Genomic DNA, 22,439 nt, shown 5'->3' with positions numbered 1-22,439 from the left:
AAGGACCGATTTTATTCTGTGAAATTACATGAATGAATTGGTTTGAATTTTGACAATGTGGTTATTATGGAGGCTAGGGGTTTAGATGTTTTTAAAATTTAAATTCAGTAATTATGGTGGTATTTGAACTAATTCTCAATTACCTGTCTTGCAACTACTACATTTACTGTACCATACCCATTTTAGTCATTAATGTAGCAAAACTGACATTCAGATAAAAGTATGGAAGAATCACTAAAACCTACACAAGTACAAAAAGACAGCTATTGGGTGTTGTGGTTAATTGCGATTTGCTGCTTGCCCGTTGACAATTTGTTTATTTCACTGGAAGTTGAACTCAAATTTGAGATCACAAACAGAAAACATTGAAGACGTTGCTTTTTCATTTTTAATAGATTTGACGAGGATGCTTGATTTATTTGATAGAACAAAGGAAACTCGAGCATCAAAAAAAAAAAGAGGCGCAACAATAAGTCATAATTGTTTGTATATAAAACAATCCATGCAAGTTGTGGGCAAGTGCACAAAATTCTCCGACTAATGAATCCTGCTGCTTTAAGCATCAGAACAGTGGGAGCATCAGCGTGGGGCACCGCCTCACAACTTCCGGATTTTAGAACAAGTGAAACACCAGAAGCTGCAGTGCCATTGCAGCCCTCAAAAACTGAGTTCTCAGTCATTGGGAAAGGAACATCCAGGCTACCATTTGAAACGCAGAAGTTTTCAGTTCAAGGAACATCTTAAAGAAAGGGGAGAGGTAAGGATCGTGACCATGGAAGGTGGCTGCCAAAGGAAAAATTAGAAAAACGTGAATAAGAATTCTTAAATAGACATTACCAGATGGTGAAAGTCAACACATTCAGTGAGCAAAGGGGTGATGGTTGAATGGGACTTAGTGCGAGTTAGGGTTTGGTAAACCATTTGGTTTGGTAAACCATTTGAAGACATTGGATACAATAACTGATAAAAATTCTGAAGCTTTCAAAGTAACAAATTAAGTTATTAAACTGTTATAAAGTTTTGCTTTGATTTTATTTGTTGAAACAAATAAGATAAGTGCTGAAAAGCTTAGCAAGGTCTGGCAGAACCTGTGGAGAGAGAACGGAGTTAATGTTGAGTCAGATATAATTCTCCTTTGGAACGGACTCAAAATTTTAGCTCCGCTCTCTCTACAGATACTGTCAGACCTGCTTAGTTTTTCCAGCACACTACTTTAATTTCAGATCTTCAGCATCCACGGTATTTTGCTTTTATCTAAATAGTATAGAACTTGATTGTTGCTGAAGACATTTTATCAAAGCTTTTCATCTTGCACTCGCAAGAACACCAATTTCAAGGGAAACAACTTTATTCTGCAAGAGAAAAAAATGCCAATTGGTTGGCAAATGGATTGATTGGTAGAGGTATTGCCATGGAGAATGCACCAGTTAATGGTGACTGACAGTTAACTGCCAAACCTAGTTTGAAAATGTAAATGTCGCTTACTTTATTTAGCTAAAATAGGCGCAATGTGTACATGCTCGGCCAGCTTAAACATTTGTGGTTTACAAGCCAGAGCAGCATGCTGGCACAGTGGTTAGCACTGTGGCCTCAGTGTCAGGGTTCAATTCCGGCCTTGGGTGACTGTCCGTGTGGAGTTTGCATTTTCTCCCCATGTGCTCCAGTTTCCTCCCACAATCCAAAGCTGTGCAGGTTAGGTAGATTGGCCATGCTAAATTAGCTCTAAGTGAGGTTAGAGCCTAGGTGGGGGTGCTTTCAGAAGGTTGGTGCAGACTTGATGGGCCGAATGACCTCCTGTAGGGATTCTATGATAGTAAAAAATACAGTGACATTAAAAGTTAATACTGCTGACTGAATGAGTTAATACAATTTAGTTTAATGGAGCTCCAAATTACAAGTTTCAGTCATCATAATCAATAAAGCTAGAAATAGCATATAGAATTAGCTTAAAAAATATAGAAACATTTCCAAATAGTATTTTCTCCATCAATTGATATCCTAGAAAGGCAACAGTACAATTATCACCACAACTGCTCCCAAGAGGAGCAAGTATACAGACAAAGAAACAAGACAGTATAATAAAAAAAAGAGTAAGGAACCACAAGAATGCATTTCAACTCAACCACACACACACACAACACAATTCTGGTGCCTGATTCTGTTTGAGGGAGGAGGTATGCTGCAAGCCAAGTTTCTCTGAACATGATTAGCACTCTGAACCACACCAGGAAGTCAGGAACAAAGTGTAACAAGGCATTTTTAGGAATGGGATTTCTCTTTAGAAAAAGAGTGGAACTATCAGAGTAATATTTACAATTCCTCCAAACTGATGAAACGTTGCTACACTAGTGTTGAAATCTTGTTGTACATAACACATGTTAGACCTATTCACAACAAACATTGCTTTAAAGCAGTTGCTTGAACTTAACGAGTCTCACTGGAGACAGATTTCTAATGAAGCTGCATACATATACAAATACTTTCTTTCTCTGATGCACTGACAGGCAAAGATATCAGCGGTGTACACAAGAATTTAAAAAAATTTTTTTTTAAAAAGGCAGCAAACAAATGATGCAGCTTATAAAGGGAGAGTTGTTATCGTCCAAAACAAAAACGTAACCGCTGATATTTACTTTTAAACTGTCAAAACCGGCTTCAAAATCACCGTAATCCTGACATGGACAAGACAGCTAAAACAGGAATAATATTGGATGCTCTCAACCTCAAAACAGAAGTAGTATTTGACAATGCTACGTCAGAAAGCTAAAACAACTTGGATTCATACAGCATCTTTAGCACAAAATAAGACCCACACTTATTTTCTAAAAAGTTACAATAGCGACTGAAGAGAAACTACGCACTTCATCTGACCCAAATTTTTTTCAAACCAAGAAAACAAGGCATGTACAGAAGTTAGCATCCAGTTTCTTTTCCTCCCCAAATCTCCCTTTACTTGCTCTTGTATATGTCACTAACCTCCAGGTGAGCTATTTCCAGCCACAAACAGCATTCCATTTCCACAGCTGTGCGAATGATCACGGGGTAATCGTGCAACAAGGAAGACAGCAATGGAAGATCATTTAATATCATCATTATTGTCACAAGTAGGCTTACATCAACGCATTAACACTTCAATGAAGGTACTGTGAAAAGCCCCTAGTCACCACATTCCGGCACCTGTTCGGGTACACAGAGGAAGAATTCAGAATATCCAATTCACCTAACAGCACGTCTTTTGGGACTTGAGGGGAAACCGGAGCACCCGGAGGAAACCCATGCAGACACAGGGAGAACGTGCAGACTCCGCACAGACAGTGACCCAAGCCGGGAATCGAATCCGGGTCCTTGGAGCTGTGAAGTAACAGTGCTAACCACTGTGCTGCCGCACCACCCACACATCTCAAAGTGTTCAGTTTGTGCCCAATATATTGACAGCAAATGTTTAAAAGCAAATGTCCTCTTCCTTTGTCTGGCAATTTACTTCTCAATTCCTGAATCTTTAACTTGTAATAGGTTCCACAGGTCCTGACTAACTTCCAGAACGCAAATGCCCCAAAACCTTGAACTCAACAGGCTACTCAACTACATAGTTCTATTTGAACAGCTGGCATACATGGCATGCTGAAGCAGTCCATGTCCACATACAGCCAGTCCGGAACAACATTCTGGCCTGGCCTGAAAATGGAAACTACTGTTTGCACAACAAAGTGCCAAGAAATGATACCACCTCAATCCAACAAGACAGAATTAAACAAATCACCACATCGACATTCAACACATTACCATCATTGAACCCCACCCACCATGGTCACCATTCTGGGGATTACCACGAACTCAATAGATAACTGGACCAGCCATATAAATAGAAGAGCAGACCAGAGGCTTGGAATTCAGCAGCAAGTAACTCGAACACTCAACTCCCCAAAACCTGCCTACCATCTGCAAGGCACAAGCCAGAAGTGAGAGAATACTCTCCACTTGCCTGGATGAGCACTGCTCCAACACTCGAGAAGTTCAACACCATCCAGGACAAAGCAGTCCACCTGGTCAGCACCCCATCCAGCTCCTTAAACATTCACTTTTTCCATCAGCTGAATAGACTGCAGTAACAGACGCATGCAAGCATTACCACCTAAAAGCCCCTGGCCACCCTCCAAGTCAGTTAGCACCATGACATAAAACTATATCATTCATTGTTGCTGGGTCAAAATCGTGGAACTTGCTAGCATCACTGGATGTAGTTAGGCTAAATGGGCTGCAGCACATCAAGGCAGCAATTTTACCACAGACTTTTCAAGGGCAATTAGGGATGGGTAACAACTGCTTGCCTTGCCAGCAACATTTACCACATGAAAAGGAAAATAAAAATATACTTGTAAAAACTCATGACATATTTGTAAATGTTGAGAACCAGGGACAATTCCCTTCTCCTTATCGAAAGACTATGTAGCACCTTTACTTAGTAAACTCAGCAGACCCTCTGGATTGAAACTGGGACCATCCCGATTCCTTAACCAGTTAGGTGATTGGGCAAGCCAAGCCTAGCAACAACTAGCAGAACTCTTGCTTCTTTATTAAAGATAGGAAAAAACGCAGAAGCTTAGGATACCAATTTTTTTTTAAATTGCATCTTAAAATAGCTTTCAAGCAGACCTCAACAATTTCATTCAAGCACAAATTTACAGAAACACATTTCACAATCGCACAATGTCCCAAGGCAGTGCACAAAATCAATGGAATACTTGAAGTGCAGTCTTTGTTGTATTGTAGAAAAATATAGTAGCCAATATCACACAGAGCAAGATTCCACAAATATCAGTGAAATAATTCACCAGATAGTGATACAGGATAAGGGCCACAGTTAGTCAGGAAACAGGAGGATCTCTCCGCTTTTCATTGAACCATTCATATCTATTGCGCCCACGAGAAGACAGTTTAACAGCTCACTTGATAACACCACCTAAACTGCAGTACTGGACTGAAGGGATGTCCTCAAATCTCTGATGTGGGGCTTATGCGCACAACTTTGACACAAGTGCCTTCTTTTAAGCAGTTTATGGGCAATGACTGATTCACCCATTGCAATAGAGGACATATTAACAATGTTAAAAAAAAACTTTGCAACCCAAGTAACTGGTTTGAACAGGAGATTCAGCCCATTCCACATACTTGAGCACAAAAATAAAGGCTAACACACCAGTGCGGTATTGCTAGAGGGGCAGACAAAAGATATTAAACCGAGGCCTTACTTGCCTTGAAATGTTAGCTCTCTGTGGAGAGAGAAGGGAGATAATGTTTCAAATCTGGATGACTCTTCATCAAAAGCATTTTTTGAACCTTTATGCTCTCTCTCCAATGATGCTGTCAGACCTGCTGAGATTTTCCAACATTTTCTGTTTTTGTCACAAAACTTGCTTACAAGTGCTTGGTGTGTGCAGATGGGCCACCCCATTTCCTACGTTGCAATAGCAGCTACACTTCAAAGTACTTTATTGACTGTAAAGCATTTTGAGATGACAGTGATCATGAAAGGCACTGGAGCACGTGAAACACAAATCTTTCCTAAAAAGGGTTCCTAATCAGGGAATTGATTATTTCCTAATGTATCTAAACAGTGACCTCCTCAATTAAAAGTCATTTTGAATCCTCCCAAAAACAATATATTTATTCATTCAAGAAATAAAAGTTACTACTAAAACAGAAACTTTTGAGCCTAGTGGTTGACTTGAGCTGCAGGTTTTTCCTAGCTTCATATCAATCCTATAGAACTGTTCAGTTCATAAATGGAACCATGAGTGAGAATGCAACAACAAACCAGGAAGTACTGCACTGGGCCACCACACAATAAAAAGGTTTAATATGTTTGTTTATAAACCCAGTGCAAGTATTTTTCTTTGAATTGAAAAAACACATTTAAAATGAGAACAGCACATGACAGTGCGATGGCTAGGTAATATCAAGCAATCCTTGGCTTTGAAGGTTGGAGAGTGCTGGAGTTAAGGAATATTTCAGTGTATTAAGATGTTCTCATGTTACTGACTCCACTTCTCAGTCGACCCTGATTAACCCGCCTCCCTTGTCTACCAAAATTCAAACTCAGCCTTGAATAAATTCAATGACCCAGCCTCCACTGCTCTGTGGGACAAGAATTCCACAGGATAACAACCAGAGATAAAAAATTCTTCCCATCCCCGTTTTAAAAAGGAAAATCTAATTCCGATACGAGTTTCTCCCACAAGGGGAAACATCCTTCCAGCATCTGCCCTATCAAGTCCCCTCAGGGTCTTATATGTTTCAATAAGATCACCTCTCAATCTTCTAAACTCCAATGGGTGCATGCCCAACCTGTTCAGTATTTCTTCACATCAAGCCATCCATCCCAGGAGTGAGTCGAGTGAACCTTCTCTGAACAGCTTCAAACGTAATTGCATCTTTTTTCAACTGAGAACAAAACTGTACATAATACTCCATAAGACATAGGAGCAGAATTAGGCCATTCAGCTCATCGGGTCTGCTCCACCATTCAATCATGGCTGATTTGTTTCTCATCCCCATTCTCCTGCCTTCTCCCCATAACCCCTGATCCCCCTTATTAATCAAGAATCTAATGTGGGAAAATGTGAACATGGTTCACTTTGGCAGGAAGAACAGAAAAGCAGTTTAATAGTTAAATGGATAGAAATTGTACAAATCGGAGGTAGAGGGGAATCTGGGCATCTTGGTATATGAATCACAAATAGTATACATTTACATCAAGCACGAAGGAAGGCAAATGGAATGTTGAATTGAGCTGAATTGTTGTTGTTTATTGCAAGGGGAAATGGAGAAACAAAAGCAAGGAAGTCTTGCTGCAAGGGTATAGGGCATTGGTAAGACAGCACGTAGAGTATTCATGCAGTTTTCGTCTCATGGAAGGAGATCCTTGCATGGGAAGCTGTTCAGGGAAGATTCAATAGGTTGATTACTTAGATGAAGTGGTTGACTCATCAAGAAACATTGAACAGGTTGGGCATATATTCATTGGAGGAGAGAAGATACATGCAATGATCCTGAGGGGACTTGATAGGTTAGATGTTTCGTCTTGTGGGGGTAGTCTAGAATTAGGGGACACAGTCTAAAAATTAAGGGTCTCCCATTTAAAGCTGAAATGAGGAGAATTTTTTCTATCAGGGGGTCCCAGAGAACAGCAAGACACAAAGTTATTAAATAGTTTTATGGCGAAATTGGACAGATTTACAGGGTGGGGGTCAAGGTAGACAAGAAGGCAGAGTTGAGGCCTCAACTGGATTAGCTATGATCTTGTTAAATGGTGGAGCATGCTCAAGGGCCTGAATGGCCTACTCCTAATGTTTGTACACACTTAACATTCAAAGGGTTGATTCAGCAAGTGGCTTTAATGTAGAACTAATTGGGCCTTCCTAAGTTTTGAAAAAAAAAAGATTTACACATTTTAGCGTGTCAAAAAGTGTATACAAAATTTATCTGACTGAATGCTTGCTGATGCAGCAGATTTGCAAAACGAGGTAATTTTCTGAGTCACTCGGCCTAACTCAGAAAAACCGTTGGATTTTGAATACAAGGACTTAAATACCTGGATTTCACACCTGCCAGTCAGATGTACAGCTCTCAAAAACTGAGTGGATACCAAATGGATTCTCAAGATAACGAATGATTCAAACTGAAACTTTAGAAAAATGTGCTCATAGCATCCAGTTATTTTTGCAGGCTAAGTTTGGGGGGTAGATTTATTTTGGTGTTAAAGTTTGAGAGGTATCCACTGGTGTGTGCACCTTTGTTGTTGCTTACCAAATCCCTGTAAATCAATGCAAATTGCATAAATACTTGCATATCCTTGTATGTGGTGTCAATGTTCATGAAAAACCAAGCTCTCCAAATCCAGGTAAAGATACAATGGAGCTCTGTAATCTTGGCATAACTTCGATAAACATCAGACCATGTAGGTGCTTGGCTATTTGTCCAGGGGAGGCCATTTTAAGAGTGATACTTTTGCAGTAGTGGGGTCAGAAAAATGACTTTATATTTGAAGAAAAATTATAACAGATCGGAAAGCTGTTTAAGCATCTGGCAATATTTATTTTTAAAAACCAGACGCGGAATAGAATAATTAAACCAACGTGGAGTGGATCCGACCAGAAAATCAGAAGTATTATGTCGCATTCTGCTCAAAATGCATTTTCCAACAGATCAGGAAGTGGGGGGGGGGGAAAGAGTCAAGTTTTTGCATTAAAATTCAAACTGTCCTGGGTCAGAAGGGTTGATTCCCAGTGGGTCAGAATGGAGGAGGGTTTGTGCAGGGGGGGCACTAGCAACAGCGCCGCTCCCAATAGCCCGGTAATAATATCTTCATTGAGAATTTGGAGGCAGTGGCGCCAACACTTCGGTCTGGGGGCAGGGTCAAGGGAAATGCAGATTTGGGGGAACCACAGATTTGAGCCAGGGAGATGGGATGGAAGATTTGTTTCTTACGGGTCGGTTTGCAGGATTGAAGGAGCTGGAAGCAAAGTATGGGCTGGAGCATGGGGGAAATGTTTAGATACATGCAGGTTCGAGATTTTGCCAGAAAGGAGATACAGAGCTTCCCGGTGGAGCCGGCCTCCACATTGCTGGAGGAGGTGCTGGCGACAGGGGGACTGGAGAAGGGGATAGTGTCAGTGGTTTACGGAGCAATTTTGGAAGAGGAGAAGGCACCACTGGAAGGGATCAAAGCAAAGTGGGAGGAAGAGTTGGGAGAAATATGGAGGAGGGGTTCTGGCGTGAGGTGTTCTGGAGAGTGAATGCCTCCACCTCATGTGCGAGGTTGGGGCTGATACAGCTGAAGGTGGGATACAGAGCACACCTCACGAGGGCGAGGATGAGCCAATTCTTTGAAGGAGCAGAAGAGGTGTGTGAACGTTGCGGAGGTGGAGGGCCGCTAATCACGTTCATATGTCTTGGTCCTGTCCAAAGCTAGAGGATTACTGGAAGGAGGTTTTTAGGGTAATTTCTAAAGTGGTGCACGTGAAACTGGACCCGGGACCCCGAGAGGCCATATTTAGGGTGTCGGACCAGCCAGGGTTGGAAACGGGTGCGGAGGCAGATGTTGTAGCGTTCGCCTCGTTGATCGCCCGAAGGCGGATCCGGATAGGTTGGAGAGCAACCTCTCCACACCCTGTGCCCTCTCCACACCTTGGCATGGCAGGGAATTCTTGACTCTTGAGAAAGTTAAATTTGAACTGAGGGGAAGGATGGAGGGGTTCTACAATTCATGGGCATTATTCATTATGCACTTTCAAGAACTGGATAACATCGAACATTAGTTGGGGTGGGGTGTTAATGGCGACTATGGGTGATCCCTTATTCCTTTTTGTCATTTGTTTGTGTGAACATGCGGGCTAATGTTTGGGGTTTGGTAGGAGGATGGGATTGATATGGGGAATGACATACGTTACTGATTATTGTTGGTGGGTGTAAATTTGGGAGAAAATGTGAAAAAGAATTAAAAAAAAATTTTTTTTTAAATTCAAACTGTCCATCTTGCTCTTCGATACAGAAAGGATAAAAATGAACTGGAAGAACAAAAAGGACAAGGGGGTGGGTGAAGAGTCAAGCAAACAAAGGGCAGGCACGGTGGGAGGGAGGAAAAGGCAGAAAACAAGATGGGGAAGAGAGGGAGAGGCAGTACAGTATCCCAAGGGTTGGAAGGGAAAGGGAAGCACACTGGAAGGGGTGATGGACAAAGAGTGGGAGGTTCAGAATAGGGACAGACGCGAAGAGCGGGTGGGAGGTAGGGACCGGGACACACTCACCCTGCCTGCCCACGATCTCGGCGACATGTTCGGAGCTGGGGACCGGCACGCACTCGGTCATGTTGACGCTCTTCTTTCGAGGCTGCTGCTGCTGGAGCTGGATCTGCTCGGCCTCGAACAGAGCCAGGACGGAAGAGACGAGGGGCAGCCCGCCTCCGGCCGAGGCCGGGCAGGGACAAGCGGGCTGACTCCCGCTCACCGGGCCCTGCAGGAGGTGCGGCGGCCCGGGCATGGGCAGCGGCTCTCCCCCGGCGGCAGGAGGCGGCGGCGAAGATGAAGGGAGAGCCTCGCCCTCCAGGCCCCGGCAAGGCTGCCCGGGTGGAGAAGGCCGAGGAGGAGGAGGCGGCTCCTCCAGGCCGAACACGGTGAGCTGCTCCATGGCGATGTGGAGAGGCCCAGACTCACCATCCTCCCTCTCCATGTCTGTAAACACTGTACTACTCGGCATTGTTATATTAACAGGGCAAGCCTAGCATTAAATATCGGTTCCTCATTAAATAATAAAGCTTTTGATCTGTTTAAAAAAAAATATTTTTCTTTCTACAAAAGCGCCAGCGCCCCTGGATTATTATTTTTTTTTCTTTTGTTCTTTCACTCCATCGTCGAAAGGAGCGAAGCCGCGCCCATTATTACTGGTCCGCCCAACCCGATTGGCTCGGCCCCCATCGGGAACCCGCCTATCACCGCCCGTCCGCCCAACCCAATTGGCTCGGCCCCCATCGGGAGCCCGCCCATCACCGCCGGTCCGCCCAACCCGATTGGCTGAACCCTGCCTCCTCCATTGGCAGCCCGCCCCCCGCGCCGGCTCTGACGTGTTGACGTGCAGGACCCCGCAACCCATTGGGAGGATCCGGCCGTCAATCAAACAGCTCTCCCCGCCCCTCTCCCGCCGCGTGATGCCCTCTGACCCGGAGCTCGACGGCGTCATTCCCGACCCTCAGTTAATTGTTTCTAACCTTCAACGAGCAGGATCCGATTTCTATCTATATGTATAACTGTTTGGCGGTGCTGTATATGTCTAGGTATTTAGTATGTTAGATAATAGGAGAAAATATCAGCGGGGTGACTGCTCGGTTGCTGATTGGTGAATTCTGGATAAGAGGCCACGTGACCGCGGGGCGAAGCCACGCCCCCTTTCTCCAGCTGCAGCGTCTGAATGAACTGTGAAAACACAATGTTCAACACTCGGATCCTTTATTGCTCCTGTGTGTTAGCAGCTGTGAATTTCATCTTCACAATAGGCTAGAGTGTATCACAAGCTGAAATTATTTATGCTCATTTTAGGGAGGGTTCCAATCGCCAGTTTGCCTCCAGTAAATTTTAAAAACTATTATCACAGACAGGGGAGGAGAGATCAACTGAAACCCACTATCCCCTGTCCATTTTGGGAAGTTCAACGTTACCTCCTTGCTTTTGTACTCCCTGCCCCCATTAATAAAGCTGTATGTTTTATTAACCGTGAAATATCATCGAGTCCCTATAATGCAGAAGGCCCATTAAGTCTGCAGCGACCTTCTGAAAGAAGTCTCAAAAGACATGCTGTTACGCAAATTGTGTTAAGTAATGGGCTAAGAGACATTGCAATTAGTTGTCTCATTTATGTTAAGTGTCCAATAATTGACACTGATATGTAAAGGGGCTTCAGGTGGCCTTTGTGTCAGATGATGTGATGTGTTAAAGTTTTGTGCAGTCTGTTGAAGTGAAATAAAGGTGTTGGTGAAAAAGAGCAGAACGTTTGACTCTATACAGCAGCAACTAAGCGTCTAACAAATGGTAACAGAGGATGGTTACTGTGCAAATGTGAAGGTTTGAAAGATACAACTTTTCTAGCCCAAACCAAGGAGTGTGAGAAGAAAAAACCCAAAGAACCTAGGATAATGATGGCCGGATATGACTATCCCCTCTTATTTTCTGAAAGGGGATCGTATGACCAATGGAGAAGTGCAGTAGTTATGTGGACCTTGGGAAAGAGAAATCAAGGTGTGGCATTGGGTCTTTCTCTGCCTTATGACAGTAAAATCTGGAGCAAAGTGTTTTCTGAGCTGGAATTGGAAGAGTTAGACTCCGAAGAAGGTCTGCAGACTCTATTACATTATATGGATAAGATTTATAAGAAGGCTGACTTGTTAAGTGCGTATGAAGCATGGTTGGATTTTGATAGATTCCAGAAAATAGAGGATTTCTCCATTGGAGACGATATAATGGAATTTGGCAGACTATATAAGAGGCTGCAGAAATACAACCTGGAATTTCCACAGTCTGTGTTGGCCTTTAAATTACTTGACTGTGCCAGAGAGAGCAACATGGATAGGCTCCTGGTTTTGACTGGGAGTTCAGTTTGCGGATAAGGATACCTTATTCGATCAGATGACAGAAGCTTTAAAAAAGTTTCTGGGGAAACATTCGATTCTGATGACCGAAATAGGTCAGCCTGCAATAAAGCAGAATATGGAAGATACACTACTAACAGGATGGCTAAATCGTATGGCTACGAACAGGTCCCAAGACTATAGAAGGAGATCGAGACTCGGAAATTATGAAGACAGAAACCCAGTTAGAACCTACAATAGGAAGATGAACCCCAGAAATGCATGGGGCATGATAAATCGATGTTTTTGATGTGACTCTCAATACCATTATGCTTTCAACTGTCCAACACGTTATAATAGAGTGTTTGAAGCGACACATGACACTGAAGAGTCAGAAGAGGAAAAAGATAGTGACCAGAAAGAAGGCATCGCATTGTTCTATTAACGAGCAGTTTTACACCGGTAATGAGGGTGTTGGTTGCAGAATCCTTCAATTGTGCTATATTGGACAGTGGCTGCCCATCTACTGTCTGTGGAATTGACTGGTTAAAATGTTACCTGGACTCCTTGAATGCTGAAAATCGTAACAAGGTTAAGGAATTTGAAAGTTCCACAAGTTTCAGGTTTGGGGATGATACTCCTGAAGTCGCTGAAAAGAGTGGTGATCCCTTGCAATATTGCCGCAGTGAATCATTTCATTAGCATGGACGTTGTATCAAGTGAGATACCTTTGCTTCAGAGCAGACCGTTGATGAAGAAAGCACACATGAAACTGGATGTGGAACAGAATAAGGCAACAGTTTTTGGACTTACAATTTACACAGTCGGGATACTATTGTATTCCATTACTGACAAATAATATTTCAAGTAGAGTTGTTAAGGATGTGTTAATGGCAGTTGAAAATGGGACTTTAGCTGATAAGCTTGTTGTATTAAAACTGCATAGGCAATTTGCGCATCCGTCTCCTCGGAGGCTGAAAAGTTTATTAAAGGATGCAGGGATAATGGATGAAGACTATACTAAACTGATAGAACAGTTAGTGATCGCTGTGAAGTTTGTAGGAAGTACAGAAGGACACCAGCATGACCTATAGTAACCCTACCTTTGGCCAGGTGGCCAGGGATTTTAACGACATTATGACCATGGACCTTCAGATCTGGGATAAAGCCAATGATGTATTTATTTTACATTTTGTAGATTTAGTCAATCAACGATTGTACAAGTAAAGAAATGAGTAATTCTGGAACAAATCGTGGAAAAATGGATAGGGACAGGAATGGGCTCACCGGCAAAATTCCTGACGGACAATGGGGGAGAATTTGCAAATGATGAGTTTAGGGATATGTGTGAAAACATGAATATAACAGTTATGAATACGACTGTGGAAAGCCCCATTTAGTAATGGTGTCTGTGAAAGAAACCATGCTGTAATCGATGACACGCTCCGGAACATTTTGGCAGATAGACCGAAATGCAGGCTAAATTCCGCTTTAGCATGGGCAGTACATGCAAAGAATTCATTGCAGATGGTTGGGGGCTATAGTCTCTATAAATTAGTGTTTGGTAGAAATCCTAAAATTCCGTCCATTTTGGATGACCAGCCTCCAGCTTGGGAAGGGACTACAATTAGCTCTGCCTTTGCTGAGCATTTAAATGCATTACATAGCAGTAGAAAAGCCTTTTTGAAAGAATTCGCAGAGCTTTAAGGCATAATGTACGGTCATCAAGTACCGTTTTTTCAGCAAAGAGACATAGTATACTGAATGGAAAGGCCCAGGGAAGATCATAGGCATAGATGGCAAAACAATTATTTTGCAACATGGCAATCAAACTTTTTTTTAATTTAAAAAAAAAAAAAAATGTTTATTCAGAAATTTTCAACAAAAATTTTCAACCATTCAAACCCCCCCCCCCCCCCCCCCCACGTAACAAAAAAGACAAAAGTAACAGAACAAGCCATAAACATATCAATCCAACATAATACAGAACTTGTACAATGGGTTCCTCCCGTACATATTGACTTTCCCATATGTTTATGCTTTTCCTTTCTCAAGTGCCCCTAGGAAAAACCCCCTCCCTGGTTGCTGCTACTGCTGACCGACCTCCATCTAACGCCCCGCGAGATAGTCTAGGAACGGTTGCCACTGCCTGAAGAACCCCTGCGCAGACCCTCTCAAGGCAAACTTTATCCTCTCCAGCTTGATGAACCCTGCCATGTCATTTATCCAGGCTTCCACACTGGGGGGCTTCGCGTCTTTCCACAATAGCAAGATCCTCCGCTGGGCTACCAGGGACGCGAAGGCCAGGATACCGGCCTCTTTCGCCTCCTGCACTCCCGGCTCGTCCGTCACTCCAAATAGTGCTCGCCCCCAACTTGACTTGACCTGGACTTTCACCACCTTGGACATAGTCCTCGCAACACCCCTCCAGAACCCATCCAGTGCCGGGCACGACCAGAACATTTGGGTGTGATTCGCCGGGCTTCCTGAGCACCTCCCACATCTGTCCTCCACCCCAAAGAATCTACTCAGCCTCACCCCTGTCATATGCGCTCTGTAAATAACCTTAAACTGTATCAGGCTAAGCCTGGCACACGAGGAAGAGGAATTAACCCTACTTAGGGCATCAGCCCACAGACCCTCTTCAATCTCCTCCCCCAACTCCTCCCATTTGCCCTTCAGCTCCTCTACCAAAGCCTCCTCCGCTTTCATCTTCTGATATATCGCCGACACCTTGCCCTCTCCGACCCATACACCCAAAATCACAGTTGCCTCACAAACGCCCTCACTTGCATGTACCTGAAAGCGTTTCCCGGGGGTAGCCCAAACTTCTCCTCCAGCGCCCCTAGGCTTGCAAACGTCCCATCGATGAACAGGTCCCCCATTCTTCTAATCCCTGCCCGATGCCAGCTCTGAAACCCCCCGTCCATCCTTCCTGGGACAAACTGATGGTTATCTCTGATCAGGGACCACACCGAGGCTCCCATCGCACCCCTGTGTCGTCTCCACTGCCCCCAGATCTTTAGCGTTCCCGCCACCACCGGACTCACGGTGTACCTTGTCGGCGAGAGCGGCAGCGGTGCCGTCACCAGCGCCCCCAGGCTCGTTCCTTTGCAGGACCTCTTCCATGCCGCCCCCTCTCCCTCCATCACCCACTTACGGATCATCGCCACGTTGGCTGCCCAATAGTAGCCACCCAGATTCGGCAACGCCAGCCCTCCTCTGTCCCTGCTACGCTCCAGAAACCCTCTCCTTACCCTCGGGGTCTTGTTTGCCCACACAAAACCCATGATGCTCCTGCCTACCCTCTTAAAAAAGGCCTTGGTGATCATAATAGGAAGGCACTGGAACACAAAAAGAAACCTCGGGAGGACCATAATTTTAATCGACTGTACCCTGCCCGCTAGCGAGAGTGGCAATATATCCCATCATTTGAAGTTCTCCTCCATCTGCTCCACCAGCCGCGTCAAATTAAGTTTATGCAGGGCCCCCCAACTCCTAGCTACTTGGATCCCTAAGTACCAAACGCTCCTTTCCGCTCTCCTCAACGGTAGGTCGTCTATCTCTCCTCCCTGGTCCCCTGGATGCACCACGATGAGCTCACTTTTCCCTACATTGAGCTTATAGCCCGAGAAGTCCCCAAATTCCCTTAGGATCTGCATGACCTCCACCATCCCCTCCACTGGATCCGCCACATACAGCAACAGGTCATCTGCACACAACGACACTCGATGCTCCTCTCCCCCTCGGACCACCCCCCTCCATTTCCTGGACTCCCTTAATGCCATGGCCAAACGTTCAATTGCTAATGCAAACAACAGGGGGGACAGGGGGCACCCCTGCCTCGTCCCTCGATGCAGCCAAAAATACTCCGACCTCCGCTGATTCGTAACCACACTCGCCACCGGGGCTCTATATAGGAGCTTAACCTAACTGATAAACCCCTCCCCAAACCCAAACCTCCGCAACACTTCCCAGAGATGCTCCCACTCTACTCGGTCAAAGGCCTTCTCCGCGTCCATAGCTGCCGCTATCTCCGCCTCTCCCTCCACCGATGGCATGATAATCACGTTTAGGAGCCTCCCCACATTGGTGTTTAGCTGCCTGCCCTTTACAGATCCCGTCTGGTCCTCGTGAATCACCCCCGGGACACAGTCCTCAATCCTTGTAGCAAGCACTTTTGCCAGCAACTTAGCATCCACATTAAGGAGTGAAATCGGCCTATACGACCCACATTGCAGTGGGTCCTTATCCCGCTTCAGGATCAAAGAGATCATCGCCCCGGACATTGTCGGGGGCAGGGTTCCCCCCTCCCTTGCCTCATTGAAAGTCCTCACCAGCAACGGGGCTAACAGGTCCGTGTACTTCCTGTAAAACTCAACCGGGAACCCATCTGGTCCCGGGGCCTTCCCCGCCTGCATGCTCCCCAGTCCTTTAACCAGCTCCCCCAACCCAATTGGCACCCCCAAACCAGCCACCTCCTGCTCCTCCACCGTCGGGAACCTCAGTTGGTCCAGAAATCGTCGCATCCCCTCTTCCCCCGCTGGGGGCTGAGATCTGTACAGCTCCTCATAGAAGGCCTTAAATGCCCCATTTACTTTCACCGCACTCCGCACCGTAGTTCCCCTGCCATCCTTGATTCCACCTATCTCCCTCGCTGCCATCCTCTTACGGAGCTGATGTGCCAGCATCCGGCTCGCCTTCTCCCCATACTCGTACGTCGCCCCCTGTGCTTTCCTCCACTGTGCCTCTGCCTTCCCTGTGGTCAACAGGTCGATTTCTGTCTGGAGACTTCGCCTCTCCCTAAGTAGTCCCTCTTCAGGGGCCTCTGCATATCTCCTGTCCACCCTTAAAATCTCCCCTACTAACCTCTCCCTTTCCCTGCCCTCTCTCTTCTCCCTGTGAGCCCTAATGGAGATTAACTCTCCCCTGACCACCGCCTTCAGCGCCTCCCATACTACCCCCACCTGCACCTCCCCGTTGTCATTGGCCTCCAAATACCTTTCAATGCACCCCAGTACCCTCCCGCACACCTCCTCATCTGCCAGTAATCCCACATCCAAACGCCACAGAGGGCGCTGGTTCCTCTCCTCTCCCAATTCCAGTTCCACCCAGTGCGGGGCGTGGTCTGAGATGGCTATGGCCGAATACTCTGTTCCCTCCACTTTCGGGATCAGCGCCCTGCTCAGAACAAAAAAATCTATCCGGGAGTAGGCTTTGTGTATGTGGGAGAAAAAAGAAAATTCCCTGGCCAGTGGCCTGGCAAATTTCCACGGATCCACTCCCCCCATCTGTTCCATAAACTCCCTAAGCACCTTGGCCGCAGCCAGCCTCTTCCCCGTCCTAGATCTGGAACGATCTAATGCTGGGTCCAACACCGTGTTAAAATCCCCCCCCCATTGTCAAGCTTCCTACCTCCAGGTCCGGAATGGCCCCAACATACGCTTCATAAATCCAGCATCGTCCTAGTTCGGGGCGTATATGTTTACCAATACCACCCACGCCCCCTGCAGCCTACCGCTCACCATCACATATCGACCTCCATTGTCCACTACTATATTCTTGGCCTCAAATGACACCCGCTTCCCCACCAGTATTGCCACCCCTCTATTCTTCGCTCCAGCCCCGGATGAAATACCTGTCCTACCCATCCCTTTCTTAACCTGACCTGGTCTGCCACCTTCAAATGTGTCTCCTGAAGCATGACCATGTCTGCCTTCAGTCCCTTTAAGTGCGCGAACACTCGGGCACTCTTAACCGGCCCATTCAGGCCCCTCACATTCCACGTTATCAGCCGGATTGGAGGGCTCCCCCCCCCCCCCCTTGCTGACTAGCCATCTCCTGTTTTAGGCCAGTCCCGTGCATGCGCCTCCCGCACCCTCCAGTCCCCCAGACGGGGGAACCCCCGCCCCGCCCACCTCTTCTGTTTTCAAAGATGCCAAACAGCAAGAACTGCATAGTTGGAGTGAATTTGGGGTATACACGGAAGTACCGAATAGGGGACAAAGAGCTCTATCCCACAGATAGATTTGCATGGAAAAGGTTCTTCCGGATAGAACTTATAAGGCAAAGGCCAGGCTTGTTGCAAGGGGATTTGAAGAAACCGTAGAAGATCAGGATTTAAGGGTAGATTTACCTACGGCAGGAAAGGTTATTTTAAAGATCTTCTTGGCTCTATTAGCCACAAAGGCATGGGAATGCAAATCTATAGATATTAAAGCTGCCTTCTTGCAGGGTCATCAGCTCCAGAGAGACTGTTTTCTCCATCCTCCTAAAGAGGCAGCTAACACAGAAGGGGTATTCTGGAAGTTGAACAAATGTGTATTTGGATTAAATGATGTGTCTAGATTCTGGTATTTTTCAGTAAGGTCAGTTTTGTTAAAGTTAGGCTGTTGCCAGTTGAAAGCAGATCTGGCAATGTTTTACTGGCACTATAAAGGAAATCTTTCTGGCATTTTTATGATGCATGTCGATGATTTTTTGTGGGGTGGGACTAGTGATTTTGAAGCTATTGTAATCTCTGGTTTGAGGAAAGAATTCAGGGTTGGGAGTCAGGCTTCCGGTGCATTTAAATATATTAGACTGGAAATTGGACAGACTAAGTTAGGGGCGACTTTACATCAGCAATCTTATTTGGAAAGCATCAGTCCAATAGCAATTAGTCATGGCTGGGTTTCACAAAAAGACGCAATGGTTTGAAAGATGGAAAAAGAGCAACTGCAAAGTTTAATTGGGCAACTGAATTGGTTAGGCAGGCAGACTAGACCGGATGTGAGTTTTGATGTCTTAGAGTTGAGTACAAAAATGAATGATCCCAAAGTGGAAGATATAATAAAAGCAAATAAAGCGTTGGCCAAACTAAAAATGTAGGAGTGTGTTTTGAGGTTCCCGGTTTTAGGTGACCTTAGGCACTTGAAACTCATAGTTTATAGTGATGCATCCTATGCAAATTTATGTGATGGCGTTTCAAGCGCAGGAGGTTTTATAATTTTCCTTTTGGAGAACAATGGTAAATGTTGCCCTCTTGGGTGGGAAACAAAGAAAATAAGGAGAGTGGTCAAAAGCACTTTGGCTGCTGAGACGTTAAGCCTTGTAGAGGCAGTGGATATGGCCTTTTATATACCTCAGATATTGACAGAAATTTTGGGATTATGGGATTTGGGTAATATACCTGTTGATTGTCACATTGACAATAAATCCCTGTGGGGAAAATGTGCACTCTACAAAAGGTGTCAATGAAAAAAGGTTAAGGATAGACATCGCAAGTTTGAAGCAGATGTTGGACAGAGGGGAAATAGCAAAAATTAAATGGGTCGACAGTAGCTATAAATTGTCAGACTGTTTTACAAAAAGAGGGGCTAGTTCACAGAAACCTTTAGATATTGTTAACGAAGGGTGCCTGTTTCTGTGACTTTTTTTTCTTCCAAACAAAAAAAATGGGAAAAAAGAAGGGGGAAATTATGTGTGTGTTTTTTGAGTTTCTTGGAAATTTTGTTTTCACCTAATTATTTTTTTTCTCCAAGGAAGGGGAGACTGTTAAGTAATGGGGTACGAGACATTGCAATTAGTTGTCTCATTTATGTTAAGTATCCAATAATTGACACTAATATGTAAAGGGGCTTCAGGTGGCCTTTGTGTCAGGTGATGTGATGTTAGAATTTTGTGCAGAGTCTGTTGAAGTGAAATAAAGGTGTTGGTGAAAAGGAGCAGAACTTTTGACTCTTTATACAGCAGCAACTAAACGTCTAACAAACAGGCGCCGGAGTGTGGCAATGAGGGGATTTTCACAGTAACAGATTGCAGTGTTAATGTGAGCCTACTTATGACACACGTAAAGATTATTATTATTATTACCTCAGCCCACTCCCCCACTCTGTCCCTTCAACACCACCTAACCTGCACATCTTTGGACTGTGGAAGGAAACCATAGCACACCTTCGCAGACACGGGGAGAACGTTCAAACTCCACACAATCACCCAAGGCTGGAATTGAACCCGGGTCCCTGGGGCTGTGAGGCAGCAGTGCTAACCACTGTGCCACCATGCTGCCCGGTATGACTTGTGCACATGTACACCCAGGTCGCTCTGTTCCTGCATCCCTTTTGAGTTGTGTTCTTTGTTTTACATTGTCTCCCCGTGTTCTTCCTGCCAAAATGAATCACTCCGCATTTCTCAGCTTGGAACTTCATCTGCCACCTGTCCGTCCACTCCACCAACTTGCTTTTAGTTCTTTTGAAGTTCTACACTAACCTCCTCAAAGCTCACAATGCTTCCAAGTTTCATATCATCCATAAATTTTGAAATTGTGCACTGTACACCAAGGTCTATGTTATTAATATACATCACGAAGAACAAGGGTCCCAACACTGACCTCTGGGGAACTCTGATACAAACCTTCTTCCAGCTCAAAAGACATTCATTAACCAGCACTCTCCTACTCAGCATTAGACAACAGGGCAAGCCTGGCAGTAAATATTGGTTCCTCATTAAATAAACCTCTTGATTAAAAAAACATATACTTTTCTTTCTACAAAACTACCAGCAGCCCAGAATTTCTTTCTTTCACTTATTCGTCAAACTAATCATGGTGCTTGTGTTTGTTTGTGTTGGCGGGGAGGGGGAGGGGGGAGGGAGGGAGGGGAGGGGGGAGGGAGGGGGGAGGGGGGAGGGAGGGGAGGGGGGAGGGGGGGGAGGGGGAGGGGAGAGGGGGAGGGGGAGGGGGAGAGGGGAGGGGGAGAGGAGGAGGGGGAGGGGGGAGGGAGAGAGGGGGGAGGGGGGAGGGGGGAGGAGAGAGGGGGGGAGGGGGAGGGAGAGGGGGAGGGAGAGGGAGGGGGAGGGGGAGGGAGAGGGAGGGGGGAGGAGAGGGGGGAGGAGAGGGGGGAGGGGGGGAGGGGGGGAGGGAGAGAGGGGGGAGGGAGAGGGGGGAGGGAGAGGAGGGGGGAGGGGGAGGGAGAGGGAGGGGGGAGGAGAGGGGGGAGGAGAGGGGGGAGGGGGAGGGGGGGAGGAGAGGGGGGAGAGGGGGGGAGGGGGAGGGGGAGAGGGGGGAGGGGGAGGAGAGGGGGAGGGGGAGGGGGGGAGGAGAGGGGGGAGGGATTGGGAGGGGGAGGGGAGGGAGGGAGGGGGGGAGGGAGGGAGGGGGGAGGAGAGGGGGGAGGGATTGGGAGGGGGAGGGGGGGGAGGGGGAGGGGGGGGAGGGGGGGAGGTGGGGGGAGGGGGAGGGGAGGGGGGGAGGGGGAGGGGGGAGGGGGAGGGGAGGGGGGGAAGGGGAGGGGAGGGGAGGGGGGAGAGGGGAGGGGGGAGGGGGGAGGGGGGGAGGGGGGGAGAGGGGAGGGGGGGGGAGAGGGGAGGGGGGGAGGGGGGAGGGGGGGGAGGGGAGGGGGGAGGGGGAGGGGAGGGGGGGAGGGGAGGGGGGAGGGGGAGGGGAGGGGGGAGAGAGAGGGGGGGTGAGGGGAGGAGAGGAGAGGGGGGGGAGGAGAGGGAGGAGGAGAGGGGGAGGAGAGGGGGGAGGAGAGGGGGGAGGAGAGGAGAGGGGGAGGAGAGGGGGAGAGGTGGAGGAGAGGGGGAGGAGAGGGGGAGAGGTGGAGGGGAGGGGGGAGGGGGAGGGGGGGGAGAGAAGGGGGGGGGAGAGGAAGGGGGGGGAGAGGAAGGGGGGGAGAGGAGGGGGGGGAGAGGAAGGGAGGGGAGGAGGGGGGGAGAGGAAGGGAGGGGAGGAGGGGGGGAGAGGAAGGGAGGGGAGAGGAAGGGGGGGAGAGGAGGGGGGGAGAGGAGAGGGGGAGGAGAGGGGGGGAGAGGAGAGGAGGGGGAGGAGAGGAGGAGGGGGAGGAGAGGAAGGGGGGGAGAGGAGGGGGGAGAGGAGGGGGAGGAGAGGGGGGGAGTGAGGGGGAGAGAGGGGGGGGAGAGGAGAGGAGGGGGAGGAGGAGGAGGGGGGGGAGAGGAGGGAGAAGAGGAGAGGGGGGGAGAGGAGAGGGGGGAGAGGAGGGGGGAGAGGAGGGGGGAGGGGGGGGGAGAGGGGGGGGGAGAGGAGGGGGAGGGGGGGGGAGAGGGGGGGAGAGGAGGGGGGAGAGGGGGGGAGAGGAGGGGGGGGGGAGAGGAGGGGGGGGGAGAGGAGGGGGGGGATGAGGAGGGGGGGATGAGGAGGGGGGGAAGAGGAGGGGGGAGAGGAGGGGGAGAGGGGAGAGGAGGGGGGGGAGAGGAGGGGGGGGAGGGGGGGAGAGGAGGGGGGAGGGGGGGGAGAGGGAGAGGAGGGGGGGAGGGGGGAGAGGGGGGGAGAGGGGAGAGGGGGGAGAGGAGGGGGGGAGGGGGGGAGAGGAGGGGGGGAGAGAGG

The 22,439-nt window shown here is 47.4% G+C and overlaps 1 protein-coding gene across 1 annotated transcript in view; it reads right to left on the bottom strand.

Annotated features, from left to right (window-relative positions):
- mex3c (mex-3 RNA binding family member C) overlaps positions 1-10,454 on the bottom strand; it is a 62,153-nt gene extending 51,699 nt beyond the window's left edge. The window contains exon 1 of the mRNA XM_072497412.1: positions 9,807-10,454. Coding sequence (XP_072353513.1) covers positions 9,807-10,254 — 448 coding nt within the window. The 5' untranslated portion in view covers positions 10,255-10,454. The remainder of the gene's footprint in view (positions 1-9,806) is intronic.
- Positions 10,455-22,439: the final 11,985 nt, after the last annotated feature.

Source organism: Scyliorhinus torazame, chromosome 3 (genome assembly GCF_047496885.1).
Source record: "Scyliorhinus torazame isolate Kashiwa2021f chromosome 3, sScyTor2.1, whole genome shotgun sequence".
Lineage (NCBI taxonomy): Eukaryota > Metazoa > Chordata > Chondrichthyes > Carcharhiniformes > Scyliorhinidae > Scyliorhinus > Scyliorhinus torazame.
Note: the sequence above shows the minus strand (reverse complement) of the source record. Positions and strands in the feature narration are given on the sequence as shown.